This window comes from Chenopodium album, chromosome 20 (assembly GCF_948465745.1).
Source record: "Chenopodium album chromosome 20, dcCheAlbu1.1, whole genome shotgun sequence".
NCBI classification, from domain to species: domain Eukaryota; kingdom Viridiplantae; phylum Streptophyta; class Magnoliopsida; order Caryophyllales; family Amaranthaceae; genus Chenopodium; species Chenopodium album.
Window position 1 is genome coordinate 28,744,007 of NC_137853.1, and position 15,504 is coordinate 28,759,510.

Sequence of the window (15,504 nt, forward strand, 5' to 3'; positions counted from 1 at the left end):
ATTTGAGCTTTGCATCTTTATTGTTAATGGAGTTAACATAAAATGTTGGGTACTAATAAACTCTTCCTCTTCGTCACCCTTTAAATCATATACTCTAAATCATCCATTAAAGCAGCTGCTTGGGTAAAGAAGTATTTATTTTTAATGATCGAATATCAGTTTCAAGTGATCTTAATTAATCCATGAACAAAGTTTCCACACTTGTATAATTCCATTTCTATAAAACACAAACAGAAATGAAAGGATTATAACATTAGGGGTTGGTGGGAAAGACCTTGTGAATTGTTGTTCACAAACTTGAACCAACTTTTAATGACTCAAGTCCCTCTTCAAAGGGTAATTAGTTGCACTTTGGAGGACCGGAGAAACTCAAAACTGGTAACTGGCTATGAACCCCCAAAATTTCGGGAGCAGTCTTCGGATATGGGATTTTGAAACAAGTGAGAAAAAACCTCACCCCTAACCTAAACTGAGGAGTGACAAAGGTGAATCACCACAACACACACACACACACACACACCAAAAAATAAAAAAGCCAAATCTTTAAACCATATTCTTGTTCAGCTTGTACAAACAAAGTTAAATCTAATCAAAATTAGCATGTTTCGCCAAAGCAATACACTTCATACTTAATACACCAACTAGCAAAGTCCATTAATTGAGGTACATTGATGGAGTTACAAAAAAACACTTTAACTAATTAGCAGGGTAAGTTAAGCTATCATCCGAAATAAGGATATCTTTAAACTCAAGAGATTTATCAGAAAAATAAAAATAAAAATTTTAGAGACATCCATTGTAAGCATAATCATTAGGTTGTAACAATGAAGAATGTGGTCAACTTCTAGCATATACTCATTTTCTAATTTACTTCCTCAGTTTCTTAGCCTCAGTAACTTGCACCCTAAGAGATACTAGATGATATGGGAAACATTATGGGGAGAAGAATGAAACAAAGGGAAGCAATGCGCCGAGACTTCAATAGGCACCGTCCCTCTTTATACAGATATATCCTAAGAATAACTCAAGGTCAGGGCCAAAATTATAACTTAAAAGAAGGCTATAATTCACAAGACAATATAAGATGGCTTCAACTGCCCAGACACAGCATTAATTTGCTTCTGACTGAGAGCTTGTGAGCTAAAGATTTAAAATAGATGGGAGGGGGAACCTTTGTATGTACAAAAAAAATTCACATGAAATAGCTGAGTGCCTTCTTCCTCCTTGAACCACCCTCGCCATAGAGTTCGTTCCATTGCTGAAGCTCAGTCATATTAACACTCTCGGATGATACACTAGCACAAACCTATTTCAATGTAGGAAAAAAAAAACGATGGTATGAAAAAATCAGCTCAAAACAAGAAATCCATCAGAAAGGAGTTCAAGTTAGCTCAACTATCCTCACATATCCACCAATGTATCAAAGGCACCTCTTACCTGCTCATGTGCTTTTCTGAAATCATCCAAATTCAGAGGACGAATGTCAGAGCTACTAACCAAAGGCGGAAGAGGTTTGCTTTCTGCCAAAGCTGCTGTACGCTCCTGCCATCAGTGGAATAAAAAATAGTTTGAAAATCTTATCATGGATACAGGAAATTAATTTTAGAAATAAATATAAAAATGGAGATAAGTCAATGTGAGATACATCAGATTGGTTTATTACTATTCTTAGAAGACTCTGGACATTGACAGCATCTAGGAAGAAAGACAAGGCAAAATAGAATAGCAAGAAACTATAGAGCTTCTGATTGAATGAAATAAGTTAGTAAGCAAAATCTATCAAGAGAAACAACAGCCATTTGAGAGAGGAGTTCAACTTCTAGTCACAACACAATTAAGGCTTGTTCAATATATACTGTACAGATAGTTCATCACCAATTAACCATGTTGCACTAAATTACTACAAATCATTCCCTCTTTCTTTGTGCATATAGATGTCATATTTTCCTCACTCCTGGGGCTTCTTCACCAATATTAAGATAAGTATAATCAATATGATCACAAAACCTTCCGATTCCACCAGAAATTTTTTTAAACAAAATTCAAGCCCCAGACAAATTTATTGCTCTCTACATAAATTTAATGCTCTCTACATCTCATATAAACATTAATACAGTATTTGTCTAACATAAATCCTAAATGTAAATTATGCAAAGGTAACTTTTCACAATTGATATTATCATTGATTTGTAAGAAACAATTGTCAAAATAATAAAAAAAAAAAAAGTTTGGAAACAAACATGGGCACGGAGGGAGGAGTAATAAAAGTCCTAACAATATGGGGAAAAAAAAAGAACCTTTTTTTCCTTTTCCAGTATTTCTCTGATAGGACGATGAGCAGCAGCCACACAAAGGTTCTGAAATACAAGTTAAAGCTGAGGATTAAGAAGCCCTGTATTACTAAGGACAACCGAAAATAATTGACAATAAGCTACATGGTTATAACCTTAAGGTCACTCCCAGAGTATCCATCAGTCATATTGGCAATTGCATCAAAATCAACATCGGGGGACAAATCCTCTTTTGCCAATATTACTTTTATAATCTTTGCTCTATTTGGAGCATCAGGTAAGTTAACCATCAGCCTGCAAGAATAAAATTCCACATGGAAAAAAATTAGAGGTATGCCAAACCAGACATCAATATACCACAAAAACCAGCAAGATCAAGGCAAAAGCCAAGGTAAATACATGGAAAACCAAAATAAACATTGCTCACCTGCGAGGAAGCCTCCGGATGACAGCTTCATCAAGGTCAAAAGGTCTGTTAGTGGCCGCAAGTACCAGTACTCGCTCCGTATCTTTGGTCCGCAAGCCATCCCAGTTCACCATAAATTCATTTTTCATCTTACGCATAGCCTCGTGTTCTCCAGGATTTTCCCTACGCCCTAACATGCTATCAACCTAAATACAAATAGTAAACACAACCATGAAGTACAAGTTTTTCTTCAGGCACTTTAGCAAGGAAATCATGAATGAAACAGTGATCAGGTCACAAGGAACTTACTTCGTCTACAAATACAACACTGGGAGCAATTTTACTTGCAAGTGAGAAAACAGCCTTCACATACTTTTCACCCTCACCAAACCACTGAACAGAAGAAAGGAAACAACAAATTAGAAATGCATATGGGAGATGAGAAAGTTGAATATAGGGGCATCTTTATGACTAACCTTAGAAGTAATGCTTGACATTGATATATTTATGAAGTTCGCACCAGCTTCAGTGGCCACAGCCTTTGCAAGCATTGTCTTCCCAGTACCTGGAGGACCAAACAAAAGAATACCCTTGCAAGGCTGAAAAAACACAGCACACACTAGCATTAATTTTTCTTCAACAACAGTTTCTAGCATGATTAGCAATTAGAGAAACATAAATTCTTGTTGAAAAAGTTAAAAAAAAAAAAAAAAAAAAAAAAACAAATGCTTTTCTGTACAGAAAAGAACAGCTCTACATAACAAGATAGCCTTAGTTAACTTTTAGGAAAAGAGTGTCTCCTTCCGATACCAGTGCATGTGTGAGACATGTAGGTCATGTAAAGAGATACATATACACAGCATCATGAATAGAGAGGACACTTTATGAGTTGATACAAGAGCCAGTTTCCCAAAAACCTTGCTGTTTTCCACAGAGGAACTTCAGGTTCTTCAAAGCATGTTTCAAGATGGACAGATGGTACATTGCATTCAACAGCCTCCTCTATGTCTTAAGTTTTTCTTAACTATAGGGTTCAATTAACATTCGGCACTGAAGACACAAACACTTGTATATCATTTGAGGAGAAATGGTAATGAGAATGTGTTTTCTTGAACTAAGCATGGGTATGCACATGTAGAAATAATAATACCAATGTTTTTTCTTGGTCTGTATCTCAAGAATGAAAGGGTAGGGTGGTAAGAGTCCTTTTTTTATTAAGTTACAATTTTTTTTCATAATTACAATTTACTCTCGGTTGTTTGATGATTTATATTTGCAAAATAAGGTTACAAAAGTTGTTCATAATAATAGCAGGCCATTCAGAAAATTAACATATACTTCCTCTAGTTTTTTTTTAGTTGACACCGTTTGACTTTTACACTATTCACACAACACTCTTTGACTCGCTTTTGTGGTTTATAGATACGATAAAACATATTCATGTGGGATCTTGTTTGAATCGTTTTAATGTATATTTTATTAATATCTACTTTTTATAATTTTACAATGTTGATAATTAGAGATATTAATCGTTAAAAACATGCGTTGGCAAGTGTGATAATAGAAAGGTGTCAACTAAAAAAAAAACAGAGGAAGTATATAAATGAAAATTTAAAATTCCACCAAAAGCCCAAAACACAAGGTCCTCATGTAGAGCCCTAAAGTTTTGCTTAGTAACAATAGATAACAGCTTAATGCAGAAAATCAAGTAGAAAAATAATTGACACGGACCTTGGTTAAATGCCCCTTGCAAAAGAGTTCAGGCCTCTGTAAAGGAAGCATTACTAATTCCTTTAGTGTGTCTTTTACATTTTCAAGAGCTCCAATGTCATCAAACGTCACTCCAATGTCAGTGGGTGGAATAACATCTGCGAGAAGCCGCTTCTCAAAATCATTTTCTGTCACAACATCCTGACATTTGCCAAATACCCAAAGTCAAATGTTAACAACTCAGTACATGAATAATTTCTATTTAAGATAAATGTGGAAAAAGATGCCAGGGATATTACGATTGTAAGGGAAACATAAATCAGAAATTACCTTAAGTGACTTCTTCAAGCTTTTGGACTCATTCTGAATAGCTTGTAGTACATTAATACCATACTTGATGCTGCCAGGATTTTGCAAAAGTCACCACCCAATATACCACCAATCCAACATAATAGAACAAATAAAGTCATTATTTATAAGTACCTTTCAATAGACAAAACAAGCTTTGCATCAGACTCAGATTGAGAACTTTGCATCAAATGATGGCTTAGTGCCCATCCGACTACCTTCTCAGCACCTGCATACATAGATTTCTCAGTATTATTCTAAGCAGTGTACAGCAAGAGTATCAACCATGTACCAATGGGGGTAGACATACTCTCATTTGAAAGCGTCAGATCCTTAACAGATGATGTCTCCAGCCCTTCACACTCCAAGCCATTACGACTCAAAACCTATAGGATGATCAAATATAAAAAATCATCAAGAAATAAATTTGACAAAATACACAGAAATAATAAAAATCAGCTTTTACAGAGGCAATTTTTCAAACATCTAATCAAAAGCTGGGAAATCTGAGACAAAGCCCTAAACAAAGGTTAAAGGAGAAACCTATGACCACGATTTAAAAACCTCAGGAATCATAATCAATGATACCCTAACCCTGACATGATGAATAGTCAAGATGCGGTAGGCAACAACAAATTTTAAAAGCTAATATTGTAGAAGTGAAAATCAAGATTTAGGCTCTGTTTATTATGACAAAAATCTTTTTCTGGAATAATGACATTTCCATGGAAGTCAAATTTTCAAGAGAAGACAATTATAAAATAAAAATAGATGAAATTTTGTTTGTTTCTTACAAGAATAAATACAAAGGAAGAGGAAAATGGTTGTAGAAGAAAGATGGATAGGAGAAGGAAAGGATATAAAGAATAGGGAGGAATTTCAAAAGGAAAACGTTTTCCACTCTTGGAAAACTTATCTTCGACTTTTGCAAAATTGTTTTCCGCCCTTTATCACCTAAACAAAAATTATGAGAGAACCATTATCTAGGAATATGTTCTCTGTCAAAATAAATAGAGCCTTAAGAATAAGTAAATAGTTAAACTCAAACTCTGGGAGGTTAATGTCACCAGATGAAGTAAACAAATATCAACAACAAATAAATATGGATTACTCACAGTACGCAGGTGACCCAGATTACTCTTCATTTTAAGAGTTTCAACATCTCGTTCTAATTGATTTTTCCAACTAGCAAGAAGAGTTTCATCCTGTAAAATAAAAAAAGCATCACAATACTGGAAAATATCAAAGTGTAGAGGTCCAAGAAGAAGATAGGTAAGGATCAAGATACAGATGAAGACAGTAGGGAGCTCTGTCAAAGCAAACCTGAGGCAAATGAATGACAACTTTATTTGGAAAAAGCTTTGTAAGAGCCTTCATTCCTCGGGAAACATCTTTCCCTTTATCATGTAATCTTCCAAAACTATCCTGAGAAATGTTGAAGTAGAAAATCAGTTGGTCCATCAATCTGCCTCAAAATTCAAAGCATAACTGATGGCAAGAATAATGATGTGAAAAGGACCAAGAAGGAAAGAAATACTCAGACTTCTCAGCTCCTCTAACAAGTACCCATACAACAAAATTGAGCTTGCAAATCACAAAAACTTCCAGTCCCTATTTATTTGCTACATGAGGGGCATATACAATTTACAGAACAGTACATACTGGTTTTGATTTTAGGGGGTGTGGGGGAGCAAGTGCCAAGCTTTAGAGAAAGAGTAGAAAGGATAAACTTAACATACTAGGAACTAGTATTGCAAGTCTTACTTTAATACTAGGTTAGTCCCATCCATTACACAATTTAAACAGTTGCTTTTTTTAAATCCGAAAAATGTGGTCATAATTTCAAAATTATTCAAAGAAGTATTTATTTATTCTTAAAACTTGAGAGGGAAAAAAATGATGACATAAGAAATTTAGGTGAGAAAAAATTTCATAAAAAGTTGACACGCGTGACGCGTCTAGCAATAAAGGCAGCCAATGGCATATTTCAGTAATATTTACATATACTTCAAGCAAGTCCAGAAAAACATACAAATTAAGAGCCTGATTAAATGGAAAAGCTGAAAGTGCCTATGGAGTGTCTTCACAATTTCATCTAGAATGAAGAATCCATGCGTAATGAACAATGTAAGAGAGCTCTTTTAAAAAAACTAAAATGCATGTCATACTTATTAAAAAAAAAAAAAAATCTCTCTTAGCCTCATATATGCCATAAGCTTGACTCAACTGCATTCCGACTTAGATACAGGAGTCGAGTTCGGGTATGGAACCAAGAGTAAATCATGAAAATTATAAATTTAATGATAAGGTGACATAGAAATCATATATTGTTTTATTTGTCCCATATTAGTTATCATGATATTCATTTCACGGTATTCAAGACACACCTTAGAACATTAACATTTTAAATTGAGTATCAATAAGATTATATGAAGGTTGTCTATAAAAAGAATCCAAAAAGTTCCCATACACTAATGTTTTTTTATAAGTTAATGAAGTATTTGACTATTTGGTCTAAATAAAAAAGAAATTTTCCCACATCTTTTATATAATTTAAGCGTTGTTTTTGCAATATTCAACCACAGCACTCTAAATCCCCAATTCTCAAAACCTAAGCATTCCTTTAACTTCCACTTCTCAAAAAAAAAAATTAATAAAAAAAATAAATAAAAGAAAGAAAGAAAGAAATAAATAAATAAATAAATAAATTCTATAACTTCTACTTCTACTATTTTTTTTTTCTCTCTTTCTAATTATACATACTACATATAGTCGTATGTATATCCTGTGCGTTAGCACGAATACACTCTAGTGAATCAAAATGTGAAAACCAAAATTTCCAATTACAAGCATTGATAGGTGCTTAAAATAAAATGCCGTCCACAAAATACAGGCACTAGATGTTTGCATAGTTGAGTAGAGAATATTCAATAAACAAGGGACTTAGGGGCAATGATAGTATGATACCTTAACAGAGCTAATAGAAAATTCTCTGTAGGTTGAGAACCGGATAATCAAGTGCATATCAATAAAATAAATATAAAACCTTGATACCAATAGCAATGACAGCAGGTTTAAAACTTAAAAAAGCTTTTTTTTAATGGAGGAAAATTATTGTGTATCAATAGATATATAGAGAGATAGCAAACATTGACTATACAAAGCACCAAATATCAATTATGGAAAATGAAATCACCAACAACCTTATCACAAGCAATACAGCGACAAAATAAAATTTAACTAAAGACATAAGAAATAATAAACAAATAAGAATAAAAACTCACAGGGAAAGCCAAGTCCAAGAGAGCAGTTTGATTGCTGCCAAACTTCGTGAAGAATAAACCACCAGGATGTGCCTACAAAGATATAAGACCAACTTAAGAATGACCACTGCAAGCACAGAGTCCAAAAAAAGGCAAAGGCACAGACTAAAGGGCAGGAACGAAAATAAACACCTTCTCTTTGCGGTTGTCATTCTGAGTATGAGAGCCAATTACAACAACATTATCAGGAAGCTTCTCCAGCCTGCTTTTGAAGGTTGAATATGATTCTGAGTTTCCCACAATAGACTTCTCCGCATCTTTGATAAATAAAATGAAAGGGCAATTTCTGCTCTCATTTGATATTGCCTAAAGATAGTCATGTCAATGTCAATGTCATATTGAAGAGTAAATATATCCAGGGAGAATGGTTTATTATACCAGCACACGACATTATAGAATCTCAAAAAATGTAAAAAGACTCAAAATAGCAAGCCTCACAATACTTTCTTTCCAAAGCAATAAATGGCCACAATACTTTTAATCAAGCTAGAACTGAGAGAGTATGTCCAAAATCTACCAGCAAATTTACCACTAATAAGCTAAAGCATAGTACACATACAAGACAAGACCATCTTCCTCAATCTGCTCAATGAGAAACAGATGCAAAATATCATCTACACAGCCGTCTTGCTTCTGGTATACTAGTATTTAGCATTAAAAATCATGGTTGTGGCCAATGCAGTGCCCTGAACTAACACAAACGGCATACAAATATCGATTCCCCCTAGAAAAAAGGCCAGCAAAACCACATTCCTGATCCATCTCATGCCTTTTGATCTTGAGTACCATCTTTCTTCTTCCCCCACTATTCCCGGCAAATAAAAATGATAACCTTCTTAAAATTAAGTAAAATTAATAAATGTAAAAGCAAAATAAAATAAAATAAAATAAATAAGAAATCTCAATCCACTCATATGTTATCCAAAATCCAGCTTGATATCTTGTTTACAAATACTTGTACTAGGTAGCAATGCCTGAGCCTTCCATGCCAACATTCTTGCAGCCTTGTCAATTTTCATCTTTTCACCTAAACACTTAGTTACTTCTCAATTTAACAATTCCAGTGTTATAAACAAAACCTACAGTGTCTCACATTTTAATCTACTCACCTAAACACTAAGTTACTTCACGATTTTACAATTCCAGTGTTATAGACAAAACCTTGATTATGGTACAATAATCTAGCCATCGAGTCAACATAAAGTCATAGACTACATCCAAGTATCATTTCAATCTTGCCTGATCAATTCTAGATGCTCAAGCACTCCAAATACTTAGATTCAAGATTATTCAACCCCATGAATTCAACAAAAAAGGGAACGTAAACCAGAAGCCAGAGGACAGAAATTGCTTATGAGTATGGTAAAAAAGTGATGTTTAAATTAGAAAATAAACAAATCCTTTTACATCATTGAAGAAACATCCAGTCCTCTGTTTTGTAAATTCAATCAATCTTTGATAGAGTTTCTTATGTTTTGGGGGGAAAAGACACTACACTTTCAAACAATAATATATTGTTTGCAATATCAGGAGAAGTAAAAGGAAATTGAAAAGGCATTGTCATCAGAATCATTAACATTACAAGGAAACTAAATGGAGAGAGAGAGTACCTCAAATAGCGTATTAATCAATAATTTGTCCAGGTCATCCATGCTGGTGTTCTCCAAACGCAGATCGTGGACTATAAGATTAGGAAACAAATTGTCATCAAGGATATAACGTGGATAAAGGCTAAAAGAAAGATCATCACAAGGTCTTTCCCTGTTTAGTATTAAAGGATTTAGCAATACGTTACCATTGCAAAAGAAACCATGATCTGGTTCACATACGCTTCCAAGATCAACACCAGCAGGAATTAATTTGTCAAACCTTACACCAATTTTTGAAAGTGGATTATCTTCGAAAGGTAAAACAACTTTGCCACGCATACCAAAACTTGGGCCCCTGCATGAATCCAACAGTGACATTAAGTCGAATAACATCATACAATGACTTACAGATATAATATGCTGCCATAAAGTCACAATTTAGCAAGAAGTTCAATAAAACATTCCCCGACACATAATTGAAGATAGCTTATATAGTTTTATCACAAAAGAGTGCAGGAACATGACAGTGGATTAGTAATAGCAGCTAGATTGCCAATAGTAATAATCGGTAGCACATCCCTTCATTTCACATTTCATTTCCGTCTCTAAAATATGAGCCTATACGAATACGACTGTTTACTGAAATGGATGAAACAGATTACATCCTTCGAACAAGGCATAGCCAACACGACCCACAAATCTGATAGTGTCGACTGGGTCTTCTTCAACATTTTCTCAATCTTAGCAATGTCATTTCAGTTACAATGTACTCCTCTTGGCCTATACCCTATTTTTTAATTATTGGGGGGGAAAGGTCCGGGGAACAAGTAAAAAGCCCACATGTCATCGCTCACTGCTTTAGCTTCCTTCTTTATTTTTTATAATTTTAAAGGTCGAATTAGGGATATCCCCACAAGACAACTTCTCGATTTTCACCTTCTTTGACTTCTGCCACCCCACTATTACCTCTTTTCTAACTTAGAAAATGAATTTGAAAATTTATTTTACTTTCTAAAATTTCTAATTTTCTTTGCCATACCCATTTCCCCGTTTTTGTCTCCAAATCCATATTGGTGCTACATTGATATGTAACATTTATCACTTCACTTGAGTGACCTAGCTGGAGTGGACTTGAATAAACAGTGTCTATTTCATATCATGGCGAATGCGTGCATCATTAGTTCAAATCCTCATTCTAAATTACAATAGTTGATCAATCTAGAACATCAATAAATTCTAGATTCTCATAACCCCCAACATACCTCTGAGCCTCCGACATTAATGTCCAAATCATAGAAACACCATAATTATGAAAGAGCCCCATGGGTAGTATCAAAGCTTGTCAACTATAATTACAAGATTTCCATGATATCTTGTATGCTTAACATTTAAAAATACATCAATCATATATCAGGAGACCTCCTGATCAACAAATAGTATATCTGAGTAGATTGGAGAGGTTCAACAATTTACATAATTTTTGTTCAAATCCAAGAGTCACACGATAATAGAAAATAAAACGTCAGTAAACATCCTGTCAAGACTCCCTATTCTCATTGAAGGACTCACAAAGTTCAAGATTGCAAATTTGCAATCTTGGTACTTGAACAACTTGGCACTAGGTCAAGATGTTCTCCAACCATACTTGGCATGTCATCTGTAAGGATTTTAAGAAACTACCAATGACGTGACTTTTGGCAATAGAATTGATACACACATACACATTCAATGAACAAACATCACAGAACAACAACTCAATGATTTATCAACCTGAAAGTAGTCCAAGTGAAAACAATTAGATACCCTACCTTGAAGGAGATGCTGCCGAATATAAACCAAGCGAAGCTGAACCGATATATCTCACTCTGTCACCTAGATATTCAATTTTTATTTATTAAGTAAATCACTTCCCAAACTAGTAATATAGGATAAGGGGAAACAAGAGCATATATTACAGCAGCATATATATTGGCTATAAGAAATCTTTCACAGAAGCTAAAGACACTTACCCACTTTAAAAGTATGATTTTTAGATGAACTGGAAAAGAAGGGTGTAAATTCTAGCTTGGGATGAGCATCGGTTTGAGATGGATGTAAATTAGAAGAGCTGGGAGTATCTGCATCACCAACTGGACATACAATCTTATCTAGTTCCATTGAACCAGGGATTTTCTTTGTAGAGCCGGTTGTTTTCTCAGCATTAAGCCCATCCTTCAGAAGCTCTGCCTCTTTTGCTGACAAGCCCTATAAAAAAAATGTCGGTTAATTTCATTTCCCCTAGCAAAAAAGAATGCTACATACTTGAAAGAGACCAGCATTGGTCCTTTAAAGTCAATAGTTCTTACACCCAAAAAGGCATGGCTGTCAAATATGAGGATTTTAGCCCCAAAATAATTGGCCAACGCTTTTGCCAGCATCTCCTGATATATATCAGAACCTGCATTAGAGCATAAACTTTGGTAAAGAGCTTTCACAGGGGAAAAATCAAACAAAATAGCATACACAAATAAGAAGACATAAAATTCCAACACACCAGCTGGGCCTGAGAGTAAAATCCTTGGATTAACAGTAGGTAGTTCAGAGGCATATTTTGCATGCTCTCTGTGCTTTAGATGTATGTAGGACGCAGCAATCAGCACATTTTTTGTATTTTCACTGCAAAGGTCAAAGCAAAAGGAGATCAGTGCAAGTCTTAAAAAAATCCAACTAAAGTCTATTAAAAATGCAATGTAATGATGTTTACAAGTAACAAGAAGCGGGCAATTGATGAACTTATTTTTCCTAATTCAGAGGGTATTTTTTAGGGCTATTCAATGTACTTTTGTAAATAGGAAAATAGAAAATTTGAAGGGAAATCAAACAAGGAAAAGAAACCTAGAGGCATTCAATTTATAAGAGCAACAAAAGAAACAAGCATAAAGACCTCAGATAATAAGGGAAGTCATCAAATGAAACTTGGACAGCATTGCCATCAACTATTCCAGCCTTAATATCTTCTTTGAATGCTGCACATCTGAGTGACATTCCAGATGTCGATGCTGGCTGTGAACTCCTTGTCCATTCATTTCTTTCCTCTAATGTCTATCATCCAAAAAAAAAAAAAAAAAAAAAAAAAAAAAAAAAAAAAAAAAAGAAAGAAAAAAAAGAGAAGAAGAATTAGGATGACAGATACAATTAAAAGCTTAATACTCCAGAAAATCATACAGTAGATAGAGCCTTACATTCCCTCCTTCAGGGCTGTCTGTGCTGCAGCCACTAGGGAGATTCTTGCTTATCCCACCAATGTCAGCAACATTATCACACTCCATATTGGGAGTTGAATCACCTTCCATACCATCAAGCTCTTCTGATCCATCCTGAATAACCGCATGTGTAGAAAGCTCACTATCTTGGTGTGTTTTAGGAGTGCTCAGACCAGAAGACCTCCAACGAGACAGATTTGACTTCAAAGTTGAAAGTGATGCCAATATAGAAGCTCCAGCCTCTGCCGAAGGATCCCCTGATCTTTTTTCAACAAAATATTTTCCAACAACATTCTGAACCTCTGTATTCCCCATTGATGAAGGTGCCTTAACAGTAACATCCACAATTTGCTGGAATATCTATACAATTGACCAGTTAAAGGTAAATCTAAAAGCAAAAAGTGCTCTGCCTGATAAAAAGTTATAGAAAAAGACGAAGAAAATACCTAGTTCAAAGATACTACCTCCATTGATGATTTTTTTTTTTTTTTTTAAGTTTATTATAATCTAACCATTTACTTTTTCATAATTATCAATGCACATCTATCATCACCAATAAGTTCGTATTTTTTAACTACAAATCAAGATGATTATAGCTAGAACCTGCATGAGCACGTTATACCTTGCATTCTTGTTAATATTCATGGGGCTCTATAGGAATACATAAACAGAGGGAGTAAAAGGTATATATAAAGGATACATAAGCATGACTTCCAGCCACACCAAAAACCACTTCATCCCCAGAATGCAAAAGACGAGTTGTATTCTTCTTAACACCCATCCCATTAACAAACACAGCTCCCTTGCTTCCTGTGCTTTCAAGAACAGCAATCATGCAGCCTTCACGCTGATAATACCAGCAAACAATGAGTATTTTTACTGCAAGTACATCAGAGAGACTTCATTTCCAAAACACAAAAGAAAGATACTTCGTTGGCGAATTCACAGCATCAATGCCAGAAAAATGATTCAAACATGATCTATACGTAATCATTTACAAAAAGTATTGAACTAACGAAAATTAAATACCTCAGTATGTTTAATTTTGCACAGAATCCCACTTGCTGTTTGGTCTCTCAGGACTAAGTTGCATTGTCTGTTTGAACCAATTGTATATATAGGCGCTGATACACTTAAAGTCGGATTCTGCATTACAAGAAACACTCTTAATTTCGAATTCCCGAAACATAAACCAAGATTAGAACTCAAATAAACCCACCCCCACAGTAGTTCTCAAACAGAAATAGAGTCCCATTTCAAGAAAAACTACAATTCAACTTCATTGCACTAATATATCTAGCTAAAAAAAATTCTACAATAATTTCAAAAATATAAATTGAAAAATTTTCAGGAAAAAACAATTCAACTTAATTGCACTAATATCCAGCCAAAAATATTATTTAAAAAATCTACAAAAATTTGAAATTCACCTGAGCATACTGTGACAAGAGCCTACACCAAGGAGTAGTGGACGTCTCTAAACCCAAGCTTTGCTTCTGATAAATCACCGGCGAAAACGAGCTCCTCGGTTGCTCAACCACAACCGGCGAATTCCCTTCAATCAAGCCACCAACATAAAACAAATAACATGAAATTCAAATTTTTCCCAAAAAAAAAAGTAAGCAAGAAAATGAACACACCTGCAGGAACCGGAGGTGATGAAGCAGGAGCAGAAGGGGCAGTGGCGGCACCGGTATCGACTTCCTCGGCTTTAACGGAATCAACATCTTCCCCACCACCACCGCTATAAATCTCAAATTCCGGCGGCAAAAGGGGATCTACTGGTGGCAGAGAAGTACACATTTCTTTCGAATTTTCTGGAATTTCCGATGATTTCTCCGACGTAACCCCATTTTCAACCTACCCAAAATTCCGATCAAATTCAACCCAATTCAAAAACTCAATAAAATTAAAAAATAAAAACAACCCAATAAAATTAATCAATCAATTAATCAACAACAACAAACAAAATGAATTCAAAATTCCAAGAATTTAACCTTCAAACGTTTTGGTGAGGGAGGTTTAATATCATCAGCTGAAGAAGACGATCTTTTTCCATTTCCGTTACCGTTGCTGTTAATTCCAGCAACGTTGTTGCTCTTGTTGTTGTCGTTGCTGGTACTACTGGTACTGTTGTTGGTGGCGTTGTTAGTGTTGTTGGTGGTGTTGTTAGAAGAGATAGATCCACTACTACGACGGGTGGAAACCATGACTAAGAGAGTTTGGTGTTTATGGGTTTTTCAGTTTTTATTTTCCTTTATTTTCTGCGTTTTTTTGGTTTCTCTGCTTTCAAAAAAAGAGAGAAATGAAAACAAAGAAGGTGAGAGGAGGAGAGAGAAATTGAGAATGAGAGGGGAAATTTATAAATTAATGGAGAAACGGGAAAAACCAAATACGAATAGCCAACAATTATTTTATGGATTGTGAATTTGTGATTAATTTATTTGTTTTGCCTCCATATGCTAAACAGATGACTCGGGAGTTTAATACGGTTTTTAAAAGTTCGACTCACTTGGCTATTACATAAGTTTTAATACGTAGCTTTGATCATTAGTATCTTCAATAATGCGTAAATGAAAATTATTATGAATATTG

At 34.7% G+C, this 15,504-nt stretch overlaps 1 protein-coding gene across 2 annotated transcripts; it reads right to left on the reverse strand.

The window, feature by feature from the left end:
- Positions 1-974: 974 nt before the first annotated feature.
- On the reverse strand, positions 975-15,274 carry LOC145596527 (uncharacterized). 2 transcript variants are annotated; one of them, XM_081652703.1, is made up of 28 exons: positions 14,907-15,274; positions 14,550-14,769; positions 14,340-14,464; positions 13,939-14,055; positions 13,610-13,756; positions 12,889-13,269; positions 12,591-12,748; positions 12,201-12,322; positions 12,013-12,104; positions 11,677-11,911; positions 11,476-11,539; positions 9,874-10,022; positions 9,689-9,759; positions 8,211-8,384; positions 8,040-8,111; positions 6,079-6,180; positions 5,871-5,960; positions 5,066-5,141; positions 4,891-4,984; positions 4,738-4,807; positions 4,429-4,608; positions 3,174-3,296; positions 3,007-3,090; positions 2,719-2,903; positions 2,447-2,585; positions 2,298-2,357; positions 1,438-1,542; positions 975-1,306 (listed from the first exon to the last, which is right to left on the reverse strand). In XM_081652703.1, exons 1-28 carry the CDS (start codon positions 15,117-15,119, stop codon positions 1,193-1,195), a joined length of 3,762 nt encoding a protein of 1,253 aa, XP_081508829.1. In that variant the 5' UTR covers positions 15,120-15,274; the 3' UTR covers positions 975-1,192. The 2 variants fall into 2 exon arrangements, with proteins under 2 accessions (XP_081508829.1, XP_081508830.1); XM_081652704.1 differs by lacking the exons at positions 14,340-14,464; positions 14,550-14,769; positions 14,907-15,274 and having other exon boundaries at positions 13,610-13,788; positions 13,939-14,049.
- Positions 15,275-15,504: the final 230 nt, after the last annotated feature.